General features: G+C 39.9%; 2 protein-coding genes across 2 annotated transcripts; one reads left to right on the forward strand and one right to left on the reverse strand.

The window, feature by feature from the left end:
* Positions 1–4,485: 4,485 nt before the first annotated feature.
* On the forward strand, positions 4,486–5,899 carry CISD2 (CDGSH iron sulfur domain 2; the record flags this gene model as incomplete). Its single annotated transcript, XM_009082497.1, has 2 exons — positions 4,486–4,697; positions 5,536–5,899. Coding segments are annotated over 2 exons (302 nt in total), but the record flags the coding sequence as incomplete, so codon positions are not given.
* Positions 5,900–12,542: 6,643 nt separating this feature from the next.
* Positions 12,543–25,728, reverse strand: SLC9B2 (solute carrier family 9, subfamily B (NHA2, cation proton antiporter 2), member 2; the record flags this gene model as incomplete). Its single annotated transcript, XM_009082498.1, has 10 exons — positions 12,543–12,942; positions 13,915–14,051; positions 14,246–14,354; positions 14,943–15,092; positions 15,961–16,067; positions 16,597–16,772; positions 17,667–17,794; positions 20,241–20,383; positions 23,059–23,229; positions 25,554–25,728. Coding segments are annotated over 10 exons (1,533 nt in total), but the record flags the coding sequence as incomplete, so codon positions are not given.
* Positions 25,729–26,193: the final 465 nt, after the last annotated feature.

Here is a 26,193-nt window from a genome sequence, read left to right on the forward strand (position 1 = left end):
GTAGTGCATCAGTTGTAGAAACAACAGACCAAAAATATAAGGAGAACTTTTGTTTTTATGGGGTGTTATATAGTGTGCCGATTAAAAATCTTGACACATGTTGTGTCCTCACCAAAGCACAGGGAAAAACTACTTGAGAAAGATTGTTAACATTCAGTGCATAACTCCTGAAGGTAAAGGCAATGAGAGAGGAAGGAAGGAATGTTTGACCTTGAGTTTGAAACTGGATATCTAAATTGTCACACTGCTGCTGCTGCTGCTGCTCAGAAACCTCTTCCAGTTTTTTGTCATAGCTGCTTTAGCCTTCCCATCTGCAGTTCAGTGACATGAACAGTGTTGCCTCATGCCAGCATTGCTTTTTATCCTGGAAGTTGTCATTAAAATGGCACAGACATTCACCTTAAAAGAACATGTCCTCAGAACTTCAAGATTTATGTAAGAATTTAGGTGCTAGGCTTCTTTCTATAAAGCCCCATGTGGGCTGTTTTACACTGGGCCTACCTGTTAAGGACTTTGGTGTAACAAGCTGCCAGGCAGGAAGAGGATAGTTTTGTGGATCATCTTGCAGTACTGGGGGAGAGAAGGGTGATCCCATGATAACAATCTTAAAAATCTGTTTGAACCATGAATTTGTCATTTGCAGAAGGATTTATTAAAATGTCCGTAGGTTTGGGTTTAAATTTATTTCAAGTATGTTGTGTCACTAACAAAACTGTCACGTCTCTAATTCATAAGTGAACAGACAAAGTAGTGTGTGGAGCCTTTGAGTTTAGTTACTGTGGCAATGAGAACACCTTTCAGAGACTCAAACAACTGAAAACAGTTAGGATAGAATTGTTTATTAGTTCTGAAGAGAATGTAATTAGTAAGTAATTGGAATTTGCATGAAGAATTTAATCAGTTTAGAGAATATACAATCACAGGTCAAATCTTCTTTTTGACTGGTAGCTAATACTTAATAAACTTTTGGCTTGTAGTTGAGTTGTTACTGGAAGAAGCTGCTTTTAGGTCTTCATTGGGGCATTTCCACAGAAATTAGCTGAAACATAAACCGAAGTGAAAGATATCGAAGGAGTAGTTGTTGGAAGACAAGTGGGGAACACTTGCTTTGGTTTGACTCTCAGTGGCTGGCCTGCCCTTTTTTGTTCATAGTGTGTGTCTTAGGTTTTGGGGCTTGTTGGCCTAAAAAACTAAAAAATTAAGACAATTGATCCTTGAAAATGTAACTGTGGCCTATGGTCCGTGGCCTCAGCTTCTTGGAATTCTCTGGTTTCTGATACTTAACTCTGGGATTGCTCTAACACAAGTCAAGTTTGAGGACTAACCTCTTTGATACACTCCTCTTCACTTCTGGCTCCAAAGGCTGTTCTTCCAGCAGAACTGATAAAGAGTCTCCAATGTAATTGCTGAATTCTGAGCTGTCAGCTGTGAAAATAAAGTCTTGTGAATTGCTTCAGAAAGGTATGGATGGCTTCAAAAACACAGCAGTTTACAGTTGTAGAAAGGTATCATTGCATTAGTTTGGGTGAAGTTTTTCTCCCATCCCTGCTCACCTGGTCCAAAGATCTGTGACTTTTTTACTTTGTGACAGCATCTTGTACCACATGCCCTAGAAGCATGATCAAGTTGGTTTTTCAGTTTAAACATACGAGCTTCTGGCAGTCTTCTGGCAATAACAAGTTGGTTTATGATTAGTGGACACATTGGTGTATTTGAGGGCTTTCCAGAAACTCACAGATTAGAAATTAGCAAAGAAATAATTGGCTAGTGAGGAGAAAACTATTTATCAGCAGTTAGACTGGTACAAAAATAATAACCATCATAAATATTATCCTTGAACTTCCTACTTGTGTTTGTTTCTAATTTCCCTTCTCAGAGGTTACAGCTATCATGTTCCTGTTTCATTTGGATGAACTTAACTGGTCATGAGTCTCCCATAGACACAACTACTGTTCCAATTTTGATGTTGTATCAGGGAATTTCAAGCTGTATAGAGATCAATCACAGACTCATTAAGGTTGGAAAAGACATCCAAGATCATTGAGTCCACGATCACTAAATCCAACCATTAGCCCAGCACTGCCACGTTCACTAAACCATGTTCCCTAAACTAAAGTGCCTTTTGAACTCTTCCAGGGATGGTGATTTCACCACTTCCCTGGGCAGCCTGTTCCAATGCCTGACCAAACTTCAGTGAAGAAAGTTTTCCTAATATCCAATCTAAACCTCCCTGGCACAGCTTGAGGCCATTTCCTCTCATCATGTCACTTGCTACCTGGGAGGAGAGACTGACCCCCATGTGGCTACAGCCTTGTTTCAGGTAGTTGTAGAGGGCAATAAGGTCTCCCCTGAGCCTCCTTTTCTGGCAGGCTAAACAACCCCAGTTCCCTGGGCACACCGTTGGTTCATGTTCAGATGAAAAGATGCTGCTTGCTGTTTAGTTGTTGGTCCCTTTTAACAACATTTGATTCTGATGGGAAACGTTTCCTTTTTGCATGTCAATCTTAGCCCAGGTGTATTCATCACACACTTGATAGGTGTCCTGGTTCTGGTGTGCCTGTTGGGACATCTGTTCTGTCTTGGAGTTCAGAGGAGTAACTTTGCAGAGATCACCTTTTTGCCAAGAGTCGGGTTTGATACTCAGTTTGGAATTATTTTTCAGTGACCAAATATTTTTCCTCTCTGATTTAAAGTACGTTCCAAGTTAATTCTTCATGTAAGGTCAGAAAGTGCATTTGGATTCCTGTTGATATAGTGTTCTGGAACAGTAGTGACAGAAAAGGCAAACAGGCACTACTATCCAGGAAACTCAGTATTTTGTGTAGTTGAAAAAGTCCAAGTATCACAGCCTTGTTATTTAGGGCTTACAGCTTGTTGGGGGAACTGAGAAAAGAGCAACAGAGATTAGTGTATTGCAGTGTCTCTTAGCAATTGTTGTGGGTAGGGACTGCTGCAAGTGCAGTTGTGAAACAATTGCTGGAAGTTCTTGCAGTGCCTTGAGCATTTATGCAGCTGTGCTGCATTTCCAAATAAATGCACTGAGTGCAGCTGTCATGTCGGAGGCTATAGAAAACTCAAAGAACATAAAATTACTCCCACAAAGTATCTTAATCACATGGTATGCTTCCAGAAAATTCAAATTCTTAAGAAAAATCCACTGTGATTTAACTGGGAAAGTATTCGCATGAACATGTGTTCCATTAGTGCAAAAAAATCAAGATATGCAGAATAATAGAACTTCTGAGAGCTACCACCCACCCACCCCCCCCCAGCATCCTTAGCCTAGTCTGTGGTGTTTTCTTTCTTGTACATCTTAATTTCAAAAAGAAAATTGTAGAACAAAATTTTATTATGTTCTCATCCTAAATCATTTAGAAGAGGAACTTGATTACAGTGTCTTATCTTACAGAGTGCTCGTGTAGCTATTTGTGCTGCAGCTTATTATACTTCTTTGTTTCTCTTTTAAAATATTCTAAACTCTCTGCTGTTTCTAAGTTACTGTTTAGATTTAATATATTCTTCAGAAATTTATAAAAATGCTCTTGACCTTTATTGCACCATGGTATTTAAATTACACTAGAGTATTGTCACAGCATGTTTTGCTGGAAAAGTGGATCCACATTCAGTATATATAGATCTTATGCCAAGTATTGATGAATTTCTTAAAAAGTCCAGTGAGTCCTCTCTCACCAGTGTGCCTAAAAGATTTACACTGATGTAGCAAGGCAGCCAAGCCTGCAGTGGATACTTACATCTTTTACCTGTACTAAAAAAGAAGTTGCTCACCTCCTGAAAATGCAATTTGCTGTGACTTAACTCACCTGCTTTCAGGTCTCTTTCTTTCTCTGTCTTGTAGAAACTGGTTGCAGATCCTTGAGCAAGCAGAGGTCTGAAAAATAAACCCAAAAAGATGAGTAAAGGTTTTGCTAGTGCTTGTCTAATCATCGGTATCGTTTCTACCAAACATTTCTAAAAAAAAATTGGAACAAATGATAAAACCCTCAAGAAGCTGAAATCTCAAATAGGCGAGTAAAAACTAAATTATAAAGTGTTTTGAATAGTTCTTCATGTACAGAATTTCAAGATATGTGCACTGAATATACTCACAGCATGTAGTCATGCTCGGTTTGCTAGTACAGTGTGGTTTACTTCAAGTGAGCAAAACCTCTGTAATTTTAGAGTTCCCCATTTCAGTAAATCTTTTATACATTTTGGATTTATCCTCTTCCATGGAATCATCTTCTAGAGTATTAAAATTCAGATGAAATTCTAGGAGTCAGATTTTTACTCTGTCTACAGTAAACCCTGAGATTTAACCTGTATCTTTTCTTCTTAAGATTTACCCACAGAGTCTTGCTTGCCCTCAGAGCCTTGCTGCATGAACTGCCCCATTCCTTCCCCTCAGCCTGAGCCATCTGAAAGCAGCTGATGCTGCACCACACTAAAGTGATGTCAAGAGCCAATCTCAATCCCACCTGTCTTTAGTTTCAGAATGGCTGCGGTTACTGCCCTTCCTGGGTGTGCTGGCCCTGCTCGGTTACCTCGCTGTGCGCCCGTTCCTCCCCAAGAAGAAACAGCAGAAGGATAGCTTGATTAACCTCAAGATCCAGAAGGAAAATCCCAAAGTAGTGAATGAAATAAACATTGAAGATCTGTGCCTCACTAAAGCTTACTGCAGGTGTTGGCGCTCTAAGACGGTAAGACATTGTGTGTATGAGATTGAAACTTGTGTATTTTTGGCAGCACTTCAGTGGTCAAGCAAGTCTTGTTTAGTATTTAGAAATACATTGCAACTAATTAAAAGATAGCTATTCTTATTTTGCTAAAACAATGCTTAGGAAGTTGCTCATATTAAGATCACAATAAGGCTGGGCCTGTGTCAGTGAGGAAGAGCATATCCTTGTCTGGACCAGAGCAGCCAGATGACTGGTTTGGATAGTCTGTATCCCCCAAATCAACTAGATGTTAATGAGTATTTTTTATCTAGCCTCAGTTTGAATTTCCTGATTCAGTTTTGGCTGCAATCTGGTTTTGTCCTCTCTGGACTGAATGCTTCCCTGTTTTAACAAAACAAAATCTACCCTGAACCAAAGAAACCCACTCATCTATTCTCAGTTTGGACTAATCACTTCAGCCAAGTATTTCAGCTTTGCTTTAAAAAGTAGTTTTGATTACAAATGGTGAAATTTATTAAGAGTACTTGTACTAGTTCTACAGTAAATCTTAAACCATTTGTAGCTGCAATGGCTGCTTTGCTTGCTGTTCTTTCATGGAAAGGGCTTAGTCCCTAACTTCACATCTAAGAACAGCTATTTTAGGACCTCACAAACTTAGTTACCCCTTAACAGTGTTTGTTTGCCTTAGTGTCATGTATCCTGTGTCTGATAGGAGACAGGGAGTTTGACGTTGAAACAGGACCTAATAAGAGGAACTCACAACATTAGCAAAGTGCTCTTGGCCTAGGAAGAAGTGTAAAAATCACCGTGCAAGTGCTGTACAGAGTTATGCTAATTCCTCATGTATCTTTTCTTCCAGTTCCCTGTCTGTGATGGCTCCCACAACAAGCACAATGAATTAACAGGAGATAATATAGGTCCACTAATACTCAAGAAGAAAGAAGTATAGCAGGTGTTTAATCCACTAGATCGTGACTGATAAAAAGCCTTTTTATACTGTTGTAGTTGCAAGGGACAGCATTTTATTATGTGATTGGTATGATTTAGTTTAATGATTACTGTAGATTTCTTTTTGGAATAAACTGCATTCAGACAGTGCTGAATTTGTCACTGTTTTGATACCTTATTCTGAGGAGAACTGTGCCTGCTTTGTAAAGCTGTAAAGTACCTATCTCTGTAAATAAGTCGTTTATTTCAACAATAAAATGACTTTCTACAACTAAGCCTTTTCTGTATAAACATGCAGTTATAAAATTGTCATTATTTCAAGTGACAGAAGTGCACTTTGATTTTGTCCTGCTGAGAAGCCATGCTTTATTTTGCTCTTCCTGAACAAATTTAAGTGCACATAAGTGTGGAAGAAAAAGTTACCAAATTCATCCTCCGTGAACATATTTTCAGGCAGGCAGCACAGCAGTGTTGTGTTGGCTGAAGGTGGTGCCTAAGTGGGCAGTTGGTTAGTCTTAGGCAAAGCAGCCCAGCTCAAACCCCACACAGCTGGACAGCCTCATGCAGCAGCCTAGGTGGAGTGCTGCTACAGCAGGGGGGTGGGGTATAAACCTGATTTAATTAGGGGTCATCCTCCGTGAACATATTTTCAGGCAGGCAGCACAGCAGTGTTGTGTTGGCTGAAGGTGGTGCCTAAGTGGGCAGTTGGTTAGTCTTAGGCAAAGCAGCCCAGCTCAAACCCCACACAGCTGGACAGCCTCATGCAGCAGCCTAGGTGGAGTGCTGCTACAGCAGGGGGGTGGGGTATAAACCTGATTTAATTAGGGGGTGTTTTCTTTGGGGGTGGGGTATAAATTAGGGATTTAATTAGGGGTGTGTGTGTTTTCTCTTAAACAAATCCAGACCCTATAAGCTAAACTATGGAGTAGATCAGCCACCAACATGATCCCTTTATTTTGGGCCCCTGTGTTGATTATTGGTGAACTCCTGTAAGGAAACAAATTTGCTTCTTGGCAGTTCACTTTGCTGTAGTTGCTACTTTTTGTAGCAAGGCCTTTCAGGGGCCTGATGGATTGAATGACAGAACCAAGGACACAGCTGAGCTGTGCTCTTGGCTTCTTACGCATTCAAAATTAGTGTTTAGGCAAGTCAGAACTTTGCTGTGGTGTGGCTTAATTTCAGATGCTACTTATCTAACTGCTAGACTTCTGAATAATTATTCTAAAGCGATTTATTCTCTCATGAAAGCCTGTGTCCATCAGTTTAAAACAAAAATTTGAGCCATGCTACAATTTTAGGTAATTTTGCTAAGACAGATTTCAGCTGTTCCTTATAGTACTTCCTTTCACTCATTGTCAGGCAGGTGGAAAGCCCCAGAGTGTGTGCTGTGTGTGCTGTTACCAAAGCTGGTCACCACAGTGCTGAAACAAAGCAAGTCAGAAAGCTGTTCTCATGTAAGGGCTCTTGCAGCTGCAGCATAACTAAGGTAGATAATTCCTCCTCCATTTGTAACAGTTGTAGCTTTAGGTACCAAAAGCACTTCTTGGCTTGCAGCAAAATATGGCAGATTAGGATGTGAGTGTGTGTTAAATGCCTGCTTTGGCAAAGTGTGTAACAGAACCATGGTATCATCTAGAATGTTTAAATGCTTCACAGTGGTCTTATCCTAATGGATAAGCAAACCATAAACATGTTAGGATATAACATTTATAATAGAGAAAAATATATGTTAAGTGTCTTACACTCAGTCTGCATATTGGGTTTGATGAAGAAATCACTGTGAAATGCAAAACCCTGTCTTTATTTATTTTTTTCAGACTTAAAACCCACAGCCTGTTGTAGCAGGCTGTTGTTCTATACTGGCCTGTATGTGCTTCCTGCTTTTATCCGGATACTTTTGTATTCAAATAATTTGTTTTTCTCTGAAATCAAAACCAAACCTGTTAAATGAAGACAAACCCTGTTAAAGGAATACTGCAAAACTGTTATTTTCTCCCAAAAGACTCCTCTAAAAGGAGAACAACAGTGTAAGGTTTAACCTCTTGACTTCATCTTTAACACAGATTATGTAATTTATTTTTTTTTCTCCCTGCTTGCTCTTAGATGAGATTGCTGTTAAACTATCAACAAATGTAGCTATGGAATAAACAGGGGACTTCTGTTTGTTTGGTTTTGCTTATGTCTATAAGGGAATGGAACACATTTGTAGTGTTGTAAAAGCAGCACTCTCAGTTCCTTTGGAGAAAGGAGACTTGGTTTTGCTTATGTCTATGTAGTGTTGTAAAAGCATCACTCTCAGTTCCTTTGGAGAAAGGAGATTTCAGTTATTTCCACAAGGTAATAATACAGTGAGGATCACAAGCAAAAATAAATGACCATTTCCTTGCATTTCAAAATCTGTCAAGGTAATACTCTCTTCTGGCCACAGAAATGTCTATAGAAAATCTCAAAGAATTTACTAATCAGTTCAAATTATCTACCTCAAGTCTACTGAGACAGATAGCTAAGAGCTGAAGTGCCTGCAGCACCCTGTATCTCACCAGCAATTGAGCTGAACCAATTACCTGACTTTTCTAACCTAATTTGGAATCTCCACACAAAGGGAATGCTAATCAAGACCAGAACTGAGGCAGTAGACCAGGTCTTCACAGTGTTGATGCAAAATCAGGGGAAACATAAATTGGTATGTCATGACATTCCTTTTTACTCTACAAGGACAGTAATGCTTACCTTTCTTTTGTTTATTAATTTGAACAATAGTTATAGAATACAAATAAACTTGTAAAACAAGTTTAGAGAAAGGTGTCTGACTTGTGACAACTACTAGACAAAGTAAATGTAATTGAAGTGCAGCTCACACAAAATTTAATTTCTTGCACTCTGTTTATTTAAAAAGCAAAATGTAGAAACTGTCATTCATTGTATTGTGGGTGTATTGCACCACAACTGTTTGACAGTTAACTTTAGACTTCAGTCTAAATTCCCTAAAAAGCTCAGTTTGGCTGAGAAAGAGAGTAAGCAGTGATTATATTTACATTATCACTGCATCCCCTTGGCCTGTGCAGCTCCCTGCTTCCAGATGGCCAATTTCTGCCTTTTCCCATATGCTGCCTGCTGTGACTGCCCAGTGCTGGCTGCCAGGAACACACTCTGCTGTCAGAGCCTTCTGCTGCAGAGGTTCTTGTGAACCTTCTGGTACTGCACGCTCGGTGCTCTCCCACATTATGCCTGTGATTATGTCTGCATGAGACCAGGACTCCTCTGGTTATTAGTTACTGCACATTGTGCTCTCATTTTATTTCCTGCAAATAAGAGACCAGCAGGGTGTAAAGAGTGTATTGAATTTATGCATTATTCATTAATAATTTCGTGGTGTTTTGTTAAAAGGGAGATGGTCTTGAATGTCATGATTCACCCACACAAACTCTGATAAAAAGTGAAACGTATCTCTCAAAGTTAGCTGCTATTTAAAATCAGCTGAAATTGTCATGGTACTTATTATAAAATCCAGTCTCTTAGGCTCTTAGTTCTGATACAACATTTCATTTCATGACAAGTTGTTTTCTTCCTTTCTGGAAGGCAAAGAGAGGAGCATTATAAAGCCTTAAAGCTTTACATTTTAGATCTAGAGGTCTGTATAATAGCTTCAACCTGATTCTTTCTGAAGATGTAATAAAAGCTGGAGGAAAGGGGTCTTGTGAAAAATATCCGCATAAGGTATCTAGGAAAGAAAAATTTATTCAATTTCATTTAGATTAGAGAAAAAGATGACACTTTCCTTGCATTGGTATAGCTATTCAGGCACTCAGAATGGTGAAAGTGATCTATTGTATAAATTGAGAGTGCACTGAGGTTAAGGTAACATGGTAAATTCAATTTATGAGATGCTGTTATGGTGGTGAGCAACTATTAGAGGCTATTATGAACAAGGGCTCTTTGTCAGAGGTTTGCTTGCATACCTAAGGTTGTGTCCAAATTTAAAGGGCTCTAATTCTTACAGCTTCATGCTTCTGTTACTGACCAGATTCCATATTTAGCACAGTGATCCCTGTTGGGAGGATTCTGCTTTTTATAAAACTTCTTGAAAAAGCCAACTCCTGTAAGTTTTACTTAAGTAGAATTATTTTTACAGTCAGTGACGAACTGAACATTCCCTCACCTTGCCAGTTAGGTTTGCAGACATTCCAATTTCCAAATGCAATAACCTCCTATTAAAACTACCCATTTTAAGTAACAGAGTGCCTGCATTAGCCATGCAAAGTAGGCAGAACAGGCACAGAAGTCAAGGGCTGACACAATAGCCACCAAGCACAGCACCCTTAACCATTCATCAGTGTGCAGTTTGCAAACATCCTCCTTTCAGGTCAGGAAACAACTGTGAACTGAACTAAACATGGTTCATTCCCGAGGAAGCAGAGAGAATAGCAGTGCATGTAATAAGAAAAATACCAATATACTTGACAACTTATGAGTTTTCTAGAATTTTTAGCACTGTGCTAGAATTGCAGGGTATGAACCTTAAATGTTTCTCAGGAAGCTTTCTTTTTGGCTTGGAGATGAAGGAATGTACAAAGGGACACATACTGAGCTGTAATTCATCTGTATATGGAGGAATCCCACCAATGGGATGGGGGAGCGAATCAGAAGGGTAAAAGCTACAAAAACTCATGGGTTGAGATAAAGACAGTTTAATAAATAAAGCAAAAACTGCACACACAAGCAGAGCAAAACAAGGAATTAATTCACTGCTTTCCACAGGCAGGAGGTGTTAAGCCATCTCCAGGAGAGCAGGGCACATCACACATAACAGTTACTTGGGAATACAAACACCATCACTCCAGATGTCCTCCTCTTCCTCCTTCTTCCTCCCATTTTATATACTGAGCATGATGTCATATGGTATGGAATATCCCTTTGGTCAGTTTGGGTCACCTGTCCCAGCTGTGTCTCCTCCCAATCTCCCATGCATCCCCAACTTCCTTGGCAGCATGACAGTATGGGAAGCAGCAAAGGCCTTGACTCTGTGTAAACTCTGCTCAGCAATAACAAAAACATCTCTGTGCTATCAGCCCTGTGCTCTGCACAAATCCAAACATAGCCCCATACTAGCCACTGTGAAGAAAGTGAATTCCACCCCAGCCAAAACCAGCACACAACATTAAAAGTATTTAAGTAGCTGAAAGTATTTTTGTACTTTTCTTGCTTTACATATTGAAACTGTAAAAGCTAAATTAGAATTGGTTAGTTCTTACTAATACCAAAATCTAAACACATAAAATATATTCTATAAGTATCCTGTAAAATGAGTTCAGTGAACTGTAGTGTGCAGATCTGCAGGGGGGTGTTGTCCACCTCAGTTACAGGCACAATCTAATCCTTTCTAAAAACATAACAAAACAGCTTCCAGTTTCTGAGGGATGCTGTACTGACCCCATGCCTCAGAATGGAGCTAGTTGTAAACAGCCTAGCAGAGTAAGGCAGATTTGCTGCTATCTGTCAGGTGATACCAAAGCTAAAGGCAAGAGCAAGATTTTGACCAGCAGAGAAAGTCACTCCTAGCTTTATGACAGTCAAGGAGAAGAGGAAGGGAGCACTTCTGGGAATGGGAAAATCAAATGTGAACTATAATGCAACTGACTGTGCAGGAGACATCTATAGTAAACAAAATGAAGAAAACTGCATTTGGGCTTTTTGCTTCCCCTGGAGAAATACTTTGGCAAGATATTTGACACAATTGTTGCCAGTCATTACCATGATCCACAGCCACACACATCTTGTGTTTCTGGAAAGACCCACAGGGGCTGTGGGTATGTGCTAATGCTGTGTCCTGCCACTGCTTACTCATGACACCTGCCTTCACCCTGCAGCCTTTCTGAAGGTAGGTGAGAATGAGGCTCCTTTCACTCTGTACCATCTCTCTCTGCACTGCATTTTCAAATCTGTTCATTTAAAGTATATTAGTTTTCAGTGTCAGAGGCAAAAAATGCCCTGGCAAACCTGAGAGGCCTCCACTCTTCATAGTCAGTCCAGCCAGCCACCTCTTGGAAAAAAGAGCACTAACTGGTTGTAAGATTAGCAAATACCTGGTTTTCTTTGATGCAGTTATCCAAACTCACATGTGAGAAGGACTTGATCATAGCATTTTCTCAGCCAGGTAAGTATTAGGACAAAGCAACAGGAGATCCTGGCTGACCCACAAATCTTGATTTGAGGAGAGGTCTGCTGCTATTACCAAGTTCCCCAAAAGGAGCTGAGGCCTTGCCCTGTCAGCAAACCCTACCTGCAGAGAGCTCTCCCATCTGCCCTGCAGTGGCCAGCACCAGAACACAGCTGCTCTCACTAGCCAAAGAGGAATGGCAGAGGTGTGGGAATGGGAAGGCTGCTTCTTCACCTGTGTACCTCAGCCTTCACACAACATGATGCCAAGAGAGGGAAAGCCACAGTCCATGATGGTCCCAACTGTCTTTTTCAGCACATAAATACCACTTGCTGTTTCTTGCTGTGATCAGAGCTGACAGTCCCTTGGAGGCACAAAGGAGTGCATCAGCTGTGAGGAAGAACAGCAATAAGAAAAGGCAAGTTCTGGAACCCAAATGAGGAAGGAGAGGGAATCACCAACCCATGGCAGGACTCATTCACTATGTGTCAGCAGTCTCTTATTCAGAAGCTGCTTTCTTTGAGTTGTTGAACTTGTCATCTCATAGCCCAACTTCAACCATCAAGAAGTTATTCACATTAGTCTTCATTTTCTTCTGTTTATATTCCACCTCATGACTCCACTCCATGCCTGAACAGCTCTGACCCTCTCCCTGGCCTCACCACCCACACATTTTAAGTAACTGTTGACTGCTGAGTTCTCAGTGACTCACTGCCTGGTCAGCCTATTCAGTGTATGTTCAGCTATTTCATCTCAAGGCACCATCAACACATAAAAGTATTTTTTAGAACTCCACCAGGGCTTCTTTAAAAATAACAGATGTAACTGATACTTGTTTTAGTTTCCTCCAGCAGGACTAGAGACATGCCATGTTTACTCAACAAGTGTAAGGGCTGAAGGACCATGTTCCTGTAGATGTCTGTTTTAAGAAGGTTCACAAGCCTCTGCTGCTTCTCTGGCCTCAGCACCTTCCTCATCCTTGCTATTTGTCTGAGCCTTCTGCAATAGTCTGGGCCCTGCCAAGCCAATAATCAGGGCTCCAATTGGAGCAGTGATCAAGATAGCCAAGAAAGCTACTGTCAGTACATCCATTCCATACTTTTCCAGTTGCTTGTCCTGATGACTTCTTGCTGTATCCAGGGCAAGAGAACCTATTGCAGCCTGCAGGGAAGAAAACATTGTTGAGATGGAGCAAGTAACATTTAGCACTGAAAGGAGAAAAAAGGGGCCAATCATCAGTCAGCATTTCACATAGATTTGATATTTTTAGTACGTTCAACACCTATCAATTTGTTTCTAGGTAGTACATAGAAAAGTAAACATTATATTACACCTATGAGAACAATTTTCACTTGGCTACACTTTGAATTTCCTAAGCTAATGAGTTCATCTGGGTGGTTTCCTCCCATGAAGAACATTGCTTAGCTGCCATCTCACCCACATTTCTGGAGAAGGTGTGATTAATGAAATGGGCCAGTATACCACGTATTGCAGCTGGTGATGCATCCTGACAGTAGTCAACTTGTAACAGCTTCTGAAAATTTAGTTCCCTAAACTTGCAATGATACTTGCCTGTTTTGATTACTAACTTCTGTTTGCAAGCATTCATGATATTGAGGCAAAGTCTAAATGACACAATGATCCCTGAAATAAAGGAGCAGGAGCTCTGCCAGCCTGAGGCTTCTCTAGTAGTGTGGCTGTCAGACCACCCCTTACCAAAATGGCCACAAACTGAAACCCATTCTGAGTCTCTGATGTGACTGTCCCTGCAGACACCTCATGGGTAAGAGGGAAACACTTTTACCTTTGTTTTGAGGGTTCTCAGAATCTGTATATAAAGACACAATAATCTGCAATGACTGAGAGACTGTTATGCTTCCTATGACATATGTAGAATTGACTGTCATTTATTCAGAGTACAGCCCAGGATGCAAGCAAAACATCTCCACAGAGAAGGCTCTCCAATGCACTTTGCAAGCAGACTTAGGGTGATTAAAAATATGAACTGTCCACAGACTACACTGTGCTGTCATGATGCCTGAGCCTTTCCCCGTTACTGCTCTGCTAGTTACGAGGAGTTTTGCTAAGGACAATAAATTTAGCCTGAAGTGAAAGTGATGTTGGATTGTTTACCTGGACAGTGGCTTTGGGAATCCATGCCAGTGAGACAAATACTTTCTCCTTGAAATTAAACCCAGCAAAAGACACCATCAGGAATGTTGCTACAATTCGTACAACTAGGGCAATGCCTAATATAGCAACACAGAGCCCTGCAACAAAGACAAACACTTCTCAGTACTTTTTTTGCACAGGTACCAGAGGGGAGTAAGGCTCCTGAAACTGTAGCTTTACAGTGGGGTTAGGTTTTTTGAATTTTTTGGGTCAGCCATAGTCTGCTTTTCTTTGGATTTCTTTATAGAGACTCTTTGGATGCCAGAGCTGGATAATTTCTAAAGGATCTTACCAACAGTTTCAGGCCTAAGAGATGTAACAGATACTTCTGCTCCAATTAAACCGAAAAGAAAAGGTTGAAAGATATTCCATGCAACTGCCACAATTTTTTCTACTTCTTTCTGCAATGAAAACAAAACTAATCTGTAAATTCAAAAAAGATAGCCAAGTAGGCAAAAGATCTAATTAATCATAGAACAAAGTGAAAATGTATCATAAAGACTGTCCAGAATTGCTTCTTTGAGCTACTACTGAAAACCTCAAAATCAGTTGCACAGCTTTTGAAGGTCAGACTGTATCCAGCTCTGCAGTAAATAAATCCTTGCTCTTTCATAAAGTGACTGTGTAGGGTTACAGACACTCACAGAGCTGGGACATAAAGCTCTGAATTACTAGTAAAGTGCCTTCACAACTAAATCTCCTTTACATGGCTTAAGATGTCTAAGAAAACTTTGGGAGTGTTCCTCTGCCAGCATGCCAGGCTCTGTATCAATATCTATTCACACATTTGGTAACTTTCTGTCATGGTAAATGTTAAAGGCTCCCAAAATAAACAGATTGTGTTGTTTGGTTTTGTTTTTTTTAAAAATCTGTATACCCTCTAAAGCTTCACAAATACACCATGACCACCTTTGACAGAAATTCAAACTCCTGCCAGGCTATACATCAACAGAGTTTGGGTATGGTATGCTTCTTATGTAAATATTCACCTTTTCATCAGACCACCCCACACCTGCAACAAAAGCTAAGACCAATGTGCAGAGTCCTCCTGATCCAGGGAAGCCAAAGAACTTGCTGCCAAAAACAGCAAACATGGACAGTCCAAGGACAAAACCTGATCTCTTCCATGCCAGAGATGCCTGTAGCCAAGGAAAGAGACAAATATAAAGGTAAATTTCTTTAAAAAATGGAGGGAAAAAAGTTACTTCTATTAATTTAGAAAATAATAATTTAAAAAGAAAAATAAAAATTAACCATTTTGAAGGAATCAAAGCTTTCAACTGAGACTTGAACTGCTCAGTCAGATTGAGGGGTTTTTTGGACATTAATTGCCAAGAAATATAAATTCTGAAAATCTTATATTTTCTTTCCTCTGCCCATCCAAAATCTTATTGCTAATAGGCTTTTGGTATCACAAGGCACATGATGCTCTGTTCTAACAGCCCTGCCTCAATTCTGTGGTAACAGGATTTTCTACCTGTCCAGTCAAGTGCTAGAACAGTTTGCCCAAGGAGAGGTGAAATTCTTGCCACCAGATTTTTTTAAGGACAAGTCAAACAAATATTTTCCAGGGACAAACTGGTTTTATTAGATTCAGTCTCACAGCAGACATTTACATCTCTACCACTGTTCCCCCTTTCTATCTATTGGTTTAGCTCCTGTATCCACTTCTTATGTTATTTAATAATAAGAAATTTAGTCACACTGACTATGCAAACTGACCTCAGTAGTTCAGAATATACCTGCTTTCTTCCACAATTTTCTGTTCATTTAATTGCCCCTCAATAGTAAATTCATCTACCACTTTCTGTAAAGCTTAATTTTTACTGAAAGCAACATATTCTAATCAGAGCTAATGATATAACCAATCACTTAAAGCTTCCAATGTCTGCTTTATTAATTTTTAATTTTAGGCCTACTGAATACTTGGAAATGAGTAACTGAAGAACATCACCCCTTAGCAAAGAACCTCTGTTTTATAAAAAGTTTTTTTTGCTGGGCTTTTACCAGATCGTGGCTTGGGAAATAGCGAATAAACACTCCCAGAATTCCCCCAGCTGCTATGCCAACAGCAACCTCCAGCACTCCACGGAGCACATTGTACAGAGTAGAACCTATTTGGCAAAAAAAAAAGGTGTTCACTAAGTCACACACAGACCTTTCATGCACCAACCACACTGTAGAACTATGAGGGTGATTCCAGGACAGCCACTGTCTGCTTTAAATTACCTGGGGCAAAGGAGTTCAGGAGGTAACCTGTGGTACTGAAAGAACTGGATGATGCAACTTTCTCTCTTTGAAAGCTCATGCCAAGAAAGTGTGCAAGAGAAGCCCGAGAAAGAGCCACTGCAAGAACATTGACAAACCCAGGATGTTGGGCATGCAGGGACCAGACTTGGCAGCTAAGGGAGCAGACAGGGAAACATGTTCTCTGAAAGTTACTGTGGCCCACAACTCAGAGCAGACAATGTTACACCAAGACTTCTGAACATGGCTAATTTCCATCTCAGTATTCAAGTCCATACATGAATTTTATAAGGAGATGACATTAAGTTACAAACCAGCTGGTCATAACAGAGCACACATTCTTCAAAATATCACTGTTTGTTCTGGATTTCACCACATACACATTAACCAGCATACCAGAGGAGAAAGCCATCCCAAGGCAAGTGTTGAAGCCTGTGATAGCCAGGATGTCATCAATGCTGCCAGCTGCCATTAGCAAAGTTGGGATGCCTTTCTCCACTCCATATCCTCCAGCCTGTAAAATCAGCATTGAGGGAACCACCACAGCAGGGGAGACTGCGCCTAGAACGAAACTGAAAACACATAGGTTCAACTTCTCTTAAAAAGAAAGCACTGAACTAAAAAACTTCAAAATGTTCTGACCCCAATCCTTTCAAAGTGTAAGTAAACACACCTGTACCTATATACCTTTCCCTGCTAATTACAAGCAGGGATATTTCTATGCAGATTTGCAATCAGCTCTTACTTTCTGCCCAACGCAATAGTATTAAAAGTAAAATCAAAGTTAAAAAAAGTAAAGGGCTCCACAGACTAAACCTTGAGTCTGCACTGCAGGCCAGATATGCCTTGATTGTTCATTTAGGAACCTGGTCTAGATGTCCTTATGACTCAGTAGCCCAGTTCCTTCTCATAAACCTCAGTGTGTGGCAGAGGAGGAGTTCATCCATGTTGCTCTAGTACATGAGTCTGGACCAAGTCCACCAATTTAGATAGAACTAGATGGAAAAGGTTTTCTCTTCAAGGACATTACTACAGAACATACCACATCATATCCTTATCCTTGACTTGTGACAGGAAGACTATCCTACGTGCGTCTCTCTACGAAGAAATTCTGAATTCCAGTATGAAGATTCTCCAAATTGTGGTATGATTTTCTGTCCCTCAAAGCTCCCTGTGATGTGGTTAAAGACTCAGGGATTGCACCATCCTTTTTCCTTCTACAAGATCACAAACAGAGAACAGTAACAATGCAAGTACTCCTCCACAGCCTGGAAATATGACCTTCAAATTATCCACACAGCCAGACCAGAATGGTAAGCAAATTACCACAGGGGTTAAGTACAGCTTCCTAACTGGCACTGAACTGAGATCTCTGCTTGGTGCAGAGAACTAACCACGCTTGGATCATTTAACTGTAGCATGAAAACAGGCACCTTTGTCATGCAGGAGAAAAGAAAGTACTTTACCCTAAAATAAATCCCCATTGCCATGGCAAATGCATGAACAAGTAGGCAAGAACAGCAGCTGTGCATGTCTCTGAGAGGCATGGTCCAGCAGCAAGGCGTACACAGACTGCTCTCAGCTTCTTAAGAGCCTGCAATAACACAAGCACATTAGTGTCAGTACCCTTGGCTTTATAGAGAGGAAATACATTTATGATCTGATATGGTTTGTTAAAAGAATCCTGTCTGAGCTGCAGTATAGGATGTGACAGCTTTACATGGCCTAAGCTAGAGGTAGGCTCAAGCACAACTGGATTTGGATATAAAATTTGAAGTGTGGCAGTGAATCTAGGTTTGACAAGGTTCCTGCATATCACAGGAAAGAACAGCAGAAAATTCTGTTCGGCTTCTTGTGCAAAGCAAAGGGAATGTGAGAGGCTGGACTAGCTGGGAGCCATTTGAAAAGTGCACCCTCAACACTGCTGACTTACCCACAGTTACTTGAGGTCATATGCTCCATGCACAAAACATTTTGCTATAATCCCCAAACCTGCATGAGGAGACCTCAAAATTATCCCAAAATCCATGAACAAATCATGAAAAGTAGAACTGCAGAAAGTTGGCACAAGCAGCCAAGCATCTCTTTCAGCTGTCTCTCACTTGATAGCCAGAGTAGATTAAGTTCCTTTTGGGTCAGCAGCTCTGTAAATAATTTCCTCTAACCAGCATATTTGCTTGTAACAGTTGTCTTTAAAAGTCAGTCACAAACGTGACTGCTATGACAGGTCCCTAATTTTGACATGGAATAAAAAAAAAATAAATTAATGAGTTCCACTTTTTACCAGTCCAGTTTATCCCAGCATAATCAGGGCTGAGCAGAGCAACCAACATCTTTGTCTTTACAGCTTCAATGACATGAGGAACAACTGTAACTGCATTAACAGTTGTCTTTAAAAGTCAGTCACAAACGTGACTGCTATGACAGGTCCCTAATTTTGACATGGAATAAAAAAAAAATAAATTAATGAGTTCCACTTTTTACCAGTCCAGTTTATCCCAGCATAATCAGGGCTGAGCAGAGCAACCAACATCTTTGTCTTTACAGCTTCAATGACATGAGGAACAACTGTAACTGCATCAAAGCACTGGTAATCAGGGCTGAGCAGAGCAGCCAACATCTTTGTCTTTACAGCTTCAGTGACATGAGGAACAACTGTAACTGCATCAAAGCACTGCCACATACAGAGTCAAAACAACAGTTTCGATTGCCACATGGAAGAAAAATGAGTCAAAGGTGAAGTTCCCTCAGCAAAACAGAGTTTTCATGAAGTAGAAAGAAATGTCATCTCACAGAACTTGGCATCCATGCTGTGTCTAACAACACACACTACGTGCTCATACAAGCTTCAATGTCTTGGGGAAAAAAGATCATGATAATCTAGGAAATCAGATATTTTTCAAGACTGACAAAACCTTATTTTCCTCTGAAGCACTGGCAACTCTCTAGTTTTTCCTGATAAAAAAAAAAAATTACCAGTTTGGTTGTTCTGAACTACCTACTCTACCAAAGATATATAAACTCTAAACGGTTCCTTAAATAGGTCGGGGCCAATATGGTACAGCTTTACTTCAGGCAGCTTTGGATGAGCAAAGCCTTGCCTTCATTAATTTATGGATCACCTCATTTCACAGCGTGCAGAGGAACACTACTTTTTGGTTCACAGGATCATTATGGGTTTCATCGTGATACGAATCATTGTTGCTCCAAAGATATATAAACTCTAAACGGTTCCTTAAATAGGTCGGGGCCAATATGGTACAGCTTTACTTCAGGCAGCTTTGGATGAGCAAAGCCTTGCCTTCATTAATTTATGGATCACCTCATTTCACAGCGTGCAGAGGAACACTACTTTTTGGTTCACAGGATCATTATGGGTTTCATCGTGATACGAATCATTGTTGCTGTAGTGCAGCGTCATTAAGGTCTTCATCGTGATACGAATCATTGTTGCTGTAGTGCAGCAGGACTCATCTTTGCATTTAATATATTTGCATTAAAATGGCAATGATTCAAAAAAAAGTCAAAAAAGTCACACAGACTTACATTTCTTTTGGTTGTTTTTTTTTCAAATTATTATTTCTGTCCAGACAAGAACTTTACATTGCTTTTGGTTGGTTTTTTTTTGAAAATTATTATTTCTGTCCAGACAAGAACATTCTCTTTGAAGGACTGAGGCTCCTTTCCAGTCCTTGTTTTAGTTTGTCAGTGTAAACTAGCAGGGAGTTTGTCAGGGAGTGCAAACTCTTCCTGACAGACACACATCCTCAAGATGTTCTGCTCAGAAAATTCAAGAAATTTTTTTAAGGCAAGGGGGAAAATAGTAATGAAATCAGTTTTTTTAATTGCTTGCCTACTCTACGAATCCAACTGTCAATATTAACATTCAATAATTATACAACAGAAACTATGCTTTCTGTAACAATCTAATATGCAGATCCTCTGAGGCTGAACAGTTCAATATTTTTAACAGAAGAAATGATTACATTTTTTTGAGAGCTGTTGTATATTTTGCCTTACACAAACTGCTGGTGCCATACCTTTGGATCCAGGCCGAGTCCTGCTCGGGTCAAGATAATTGAAAGAGCAATATTCCTCAGTGCTGCAGACCAGTGTAGGTTTATCTGGACAAAATCACTAATGAATGGAGTATTTCGGATTAGGAAACCAGCAAGTAGCATCCCTTAAGTGAAAGCAAATAAGCACCTGTCAAATGATTTGTTTTCATTGCATGAGAAAAGCTTGCATAGACACCATATGATGTATTTATGAAGCAAAAAGAAACAATTCATGCTCTGAATTATTTGCCATGCTTTAACAATGGGACAAAAAGAGACAAACATGTTTAAAGCAGTGCAAGTGGCCTAAGAACACAGCAGGTCACCCATGAATAAATGCACAGGATGCTGACACATGGCTTTAGGCTGAGTCAACAGAGCTTTGTTCACCTGGTGCAGGTCATATTTGCCATAAGCAAAGACACCTCTGCCTCCTTAAAGATTTTTTTCTTGTTAGCTTGTTTTAACATGAAAAGAGGAAGATCATCTAATATTGTGTATTTATCTCAGAAATGGAAAATTGTTAAAAATCCTCTTAGTTGTAAGAAATGTAGGTATCACAAGAACCACGATGCTGAGTGGATTGGGAAATAAAATCTAAAATGTCTAATCATGGACTTATTTAGAGCTTTTAAAGCACCCTGGTGATACAACTCTGACTCAAAGAGGGGAAAAAAGGGGAAGGGATATCAAACTTGGTCTTTTCCTCTATTTGAGCTATTTGCAAGATCTACCCTTTTGCAAATACTATTAAAATCAACAAATTAGAGACTTCCTGCAAAGCTATTGGAACGGTAGCTCTGGAAGGATATGGAAAAGTACAGGAAAAGTTTGACTTTAAATACAGATCTGCAGAGATTCGTTGTAAGTCCTGATGATTCAAAGATACATAATTTCATTAGTCATGTTTAGAAACAGGAAACCAAAAAAAGGATGAAAAGTAAACCACCACTGTGCTCAGGTTGGTCCTGGCTTGGTGTAAGCCTCGACTGTGGACTTGATTTGTCCTAGAGCACTCTAAACTTTCATACATTGTTCTTCCCCCCAAAAAAAAACCCCAGCATCATAATTAATCTGTGGTACCTCATGGCAATTATATCAGGCTGGTATAATGACCACATGCTCCGTGCAGTGTTTGCATGAGGTCCAAGTCACCAAAGCTACCCTGATCTAGAAATCTGCTTAACAAAACAAAACTCTCCACCTCAAAGGACATCTTGACTGTTGTGCTCCGTGTTGACTGCTGCAGAAACCTCTCTTAAATGTGTGCCTGGAATATACTGTGTGGCTGTTTGAACAGCAGTTTCACTCCTTGTTTCCTCAGACAGAGGCTCACTATAAGATGCTTGAGTGCTCAGCCAGCCACATTACACTACTGCACCTAGCACAAGTGGATTAAAGGCATGTCAGAGGACAAGATTTGTATTTTTAATGTAAAAATAGAATATTCAAAGACATATCTCTTCTGACTTATAGATTTCTCCAATTTTCCTTGAAGGCTGGGGTTTGGAACAATGCATTCTGTCCTAAACAACCCAACAGACATGTGCTGTCATGCTGCAGTTTCTGTTGTTCAGTATTACCTGTCTGACCAGCATTTTCATGCTCAACTCATTAACTTCTAGATACAGGTGTAATTGAAAAAAACTCCCCAAACAAACAGAATCCAAATGGCCAGCAATGTTTTTCTTTAACAGGGGTGTTTACTCAGAAAGGGCAGACTCCCTGCATGTGACATTCTGTGCTGACATTATGGCAGGCATGCATGCTATATGCAAAACTTCTCTCCCTCTCTTTTGCATTTTTTCTCGCTGGTGAAACCAAGCAGTGTGAGAACACACGAGCACAGGCTGCCTGGATGTGGCTGTACAGGGAGTCATCTCACCCCTCTGTGTGCAGTGCTGCTGTCCAAGGCACACCACCAGCTATCAGGTGACAAAATCACACCTGTGCACCACAAGCAGGAATTTGTAGCCCACTCTGCCATGAAGTTTTACTGTCTGTCAACAGCTTTACTCATTGATGCACTAAACACAGTAAGGGCACAGTGAACAGCTGGTGTAAAGAACCTGGAACTTCATTTTCCAGCTTCACTGACATCACAGCACTCCAGTGATCTAAGGAGAAACAAAACCTCTAGGAAAGAAGTCTGAAGAGACTCTGAAGATGGCACAATTAACATTATTTTCATCTCCCGTTTCTATTTTGCTTTTTTAATGTAAAATAAAATAGGATGCGGATGTCAAAAACATTATAATTGATTCAGAATAACTCTCTTCAAAAGAATTATTCCTTGTGGTGAATTTATTTTCTCAGGTTTCAATTCCCTTGAGATAAAGGAAGGAGAAATCCTTCGGACTATCAGTGGCTGGGAATTCCTGCACTGTGTTCTTTGGAAAACATTTTCATTGTGCAAGATACTAACAAAACAGCTCAGAAATAGTTTTGCTATGAATTTATTATCATACTATAACAGGAGGTCTGGATTAAGATTCCTGTTTGGTGTTACTAAACCCAAATTTTAAGTAACTGTGACAGAAGGGACTGAAGGACACTAAACTTTGAATCTGTATGTATGCAGTTCTCTGACCCCAAAAGAATTACAAGGAGAGTCTTAGTAACAATTTCACCTGAGGTTCTTCTCTCTCAGAGAGGACCAGAAAAGGCACTTGGAAAAGATACAGATTTTGAGTGTGACAGTTTGTCTGTTCTCAATCCAAACATGCCTAGCATGCAGATACTACTTGATGGTTCAAACAACACAAAATATTCAGGAAGAAAGGAAGGAAGGATATCTTACCCAGAAGAGCAGGGAGAGGGGGTAGTGCTCCTATTTTAATGAATCCAAAAATTTTACCTCCAATGACAGCAAAAAAATAAAGAAACAGAATTCCAAACAGATTTCCACCTGGGAGACACTCCGACCCAGTTATGGACCAAACCACAGCCCAAACAAGGAGCATGACTGCAACTGGAACAAAATGAGAAATAGTCATACTTAATCATCTCTCAGGAAAAACTTTGCTGTTAGATCACATTTGTTTTTCTACTAAAGAAAAAAGTTACCATGACTTTCAGAAATAAAATTAGTTACCTTAAAATTAGTTTAGTCATATCAATGTATTTAATCTTTGATAGTCCCTTAACTGATGTTCCGATTTTATAGATGCTAAGACACTTTAAATATTTAATTTTTGATAGTCCCTTAACTGATGTTCTGATTTTATAGATGCTAAGACACTTTAAAAAATGGTACCAGGAACATCATTAGAGATCAAAATGCACTGAATGAGCCTTGGGCCACTGTGGAAAGCACTTCACATGTTCCAAACTTATGGGAAAGACTTACACTAACTTGTCCTGCATTTGCTTATCTTCTTTCAGCTACTTCAGAGTAATATCTGCTGCTGAACAGCCTGGCAAATCTTCAGCCTAATGACTGCAGCTTCAGTCTAATTTCTAAAAGAATAGGAGTAGAACTTTTCTGGCTGGATGTGTTTGTGCAAAACATTGTTATCTCTGACAAAAAAAAATCTGAAGAAGGTCATGTCCCTGGACAGCCTGAAGTAATAGAGACACTTCCCTTGATACAGCTATCAAAGAGGGATAATACAAAGGGGAAAGCAAATCCTGAAAAATATTTTGAGAGCAGCGAGTGAAAGTATTATAAAATATGTGAAAATATTATGCTCTTTCCATGTTCACAAATCTGTTCCTACAGTTGTCCAACAAGAACAGACATGCATAGATATAAAAGCAGAAACTGAAGGAGAAGAAAAAATGTGTTGAATAATAAAATGTATTGCATCCAATTGTATTGTATCCAATTTTAGATTGGATTTTTTTTTAATCTTACTTGAGAGTGACAGGTGGTAAAGGGAAGACTGGTAGATCTCCAAACATAAAAACCTAAGAATCCCAAGTGAGAGAGAATGGAGGTTGTGGAAGCAGTCAAAGCCACAGGAAGTGTCTTTTGTTAGGAAAAAAACTTAGATAATTTGTTAGCCAGGCATCTCATCCATAAGGTTTCAGTTTAGGACAAATCTTAAACAACATGAGTCCGTTTGCCTGTGTTCTGCCAATTGATGGGGGCAACAGAAATAACAGACACCAATGGAAAAATAGGCTTATTTGACTATTGGTGTTTAAGATAAGAGAAAAATTAATAACATATTCACATATAAGGTCAGTTTACTAAGCTCTAATACAAACAGCACAAGCAACAACAAAGACAGTGAGAAAGGTAATGCACCTAACCATTACTACACACAGGAAAGAACAGTGATTAAGAAAGATACATCACCAATTGCCTTAATACTTTATCATCATCCAGACCCACAGTCCCTGGGGAGCCCCTGGGTGCAGCAAGGGCTTGGAGAGCCTTTCCTGGCAACTGGGAAGTCTTACACAGTATGCCTACTTGGAGCTGAGGTGTCCAAAGTCGCTGCAAGAGGGTCCAGCTTTTATGGGCCAAATTAGCAAGCAAAAAATAACTTTCAGTTTTTTATCATTTGCACAGATAACACCTGGTGGTTCTTCCCTCCAACCAACTGAGGCTGCAGCTTGGCCAGAGCCCAGGACACGGGTGGTGCAGTTTCCTAAGATACCTTATAGACAGGGCATGACCTTGGCAATACTTCAAGGGCAATTATTTAACTGGTACCAAAGTTATCTCTAAGATATTTTGCAGACGGCACCGCGGCCTTGGGCAGATGTAGAGCTATGCAAAGGTTATCTGTATCTATGTTCTACATTAGTTAGTCTAGTTAACTAACACAAAGAAGCACTGTTCACAAGGAGTACAGGATTGATCTCTCAGTCAACTCTGGCTTGGGCCTACTCTCCAAGCCCTAGCATTTCAGCCTAGTAGTGAGGATTCTTGGCTTTGCAAGCCTGGGGAACAATAGAAAGTGCCACTGTAAAGTCTCATATTTGCTGCCTTAATTCAACAAAAAGCCATCCAGTGTGCCAAATATACCACTGTGTATAGAATCACCCAAATGCTCTCATACTGAAACAAATTATCAGGACAAAAATTAGGAGGTTTTTCTTCTCGTGAAAACAGTTTGCAATGCAAAAACATGCCTACCCTGTTAAACACAAAAGAAAGGATGAAGGTACAAAACCTGTACATTCAAATCTTTGTTTCACCTCTTTTTTTTCCTTCTGAAACATCCAAACACAGCTATTTCCCTCCGTTAGTTTCAAGGACAAAGGACAGATACCATCCCATTCAGAGAAACAAGTACTTAATTTGCCATTTCTCATTTTAATTAAACTGTCTTTCTTACATACCATTTGTCACTGTTTGGGCCAGTAAACCCTGAGGAGGACAAGTGAATATTTGCCTCCATGTTCTTGCTGGTATTGAAGACTCTGCTGTTAGCTCTGGAGGTTGCTGAGCAAAATGGTTCAAGAGAGCAGTTTCTTCTGTTTGCATATTCCCATCAGCACCTTTGGCTGTTGGTCCCTGCTGAATGAAAACAAGGAGACTCACTCAGAACTGGCACTCTATATATTTGAAGTAGTGTACAAGACCTGAAGTCAGCTGTGATGCACTAGGTCCACACTGGCTACAGATGACTACATTAACTAAACAACTGCTTCAGGAATCGTCCAGCTTTGTAGTATATTTGGCATTTTTGGTTATGTGTTTGTTTTCACATGGCACAAAGAACTGCATATGGGAGACTGCAATTAACAGGACTCCTGTCCCAATGCAAATAGTGCCACTGCAGCAACAGTATCTGCATATTTGATGAAGAAACAGTAACAACAGAGCAGGTTCAGCTTGTTTTGTATACAGACTAAATATGTATTAATATTTTCTACAGTTTGATAAGGTTCTGCTTCCAGACTGGATTTCACAGTACAGTTAGTGATTAGCATTGTGAGATAGTGTCTTTAGCACAGAATCATCATAGAATCAACCAGG

This window comes from Acanthisitta chloris, unplaced genomic scaffold (genome assembly GCF_000695815.1).
Source record: "Acanthisitta chloris isolate BGI_N310 unplaced genomic scaffold, ASM69581v1 scaffold12619, whole genome shotgun sequence".
Classification (NCBI taxonomy): Eukaryota; Metazoa; Chordata; class Aves; order Passeriformes; family Acanthisittidae; genus Acanthisitta; species Acanthisitta chloris.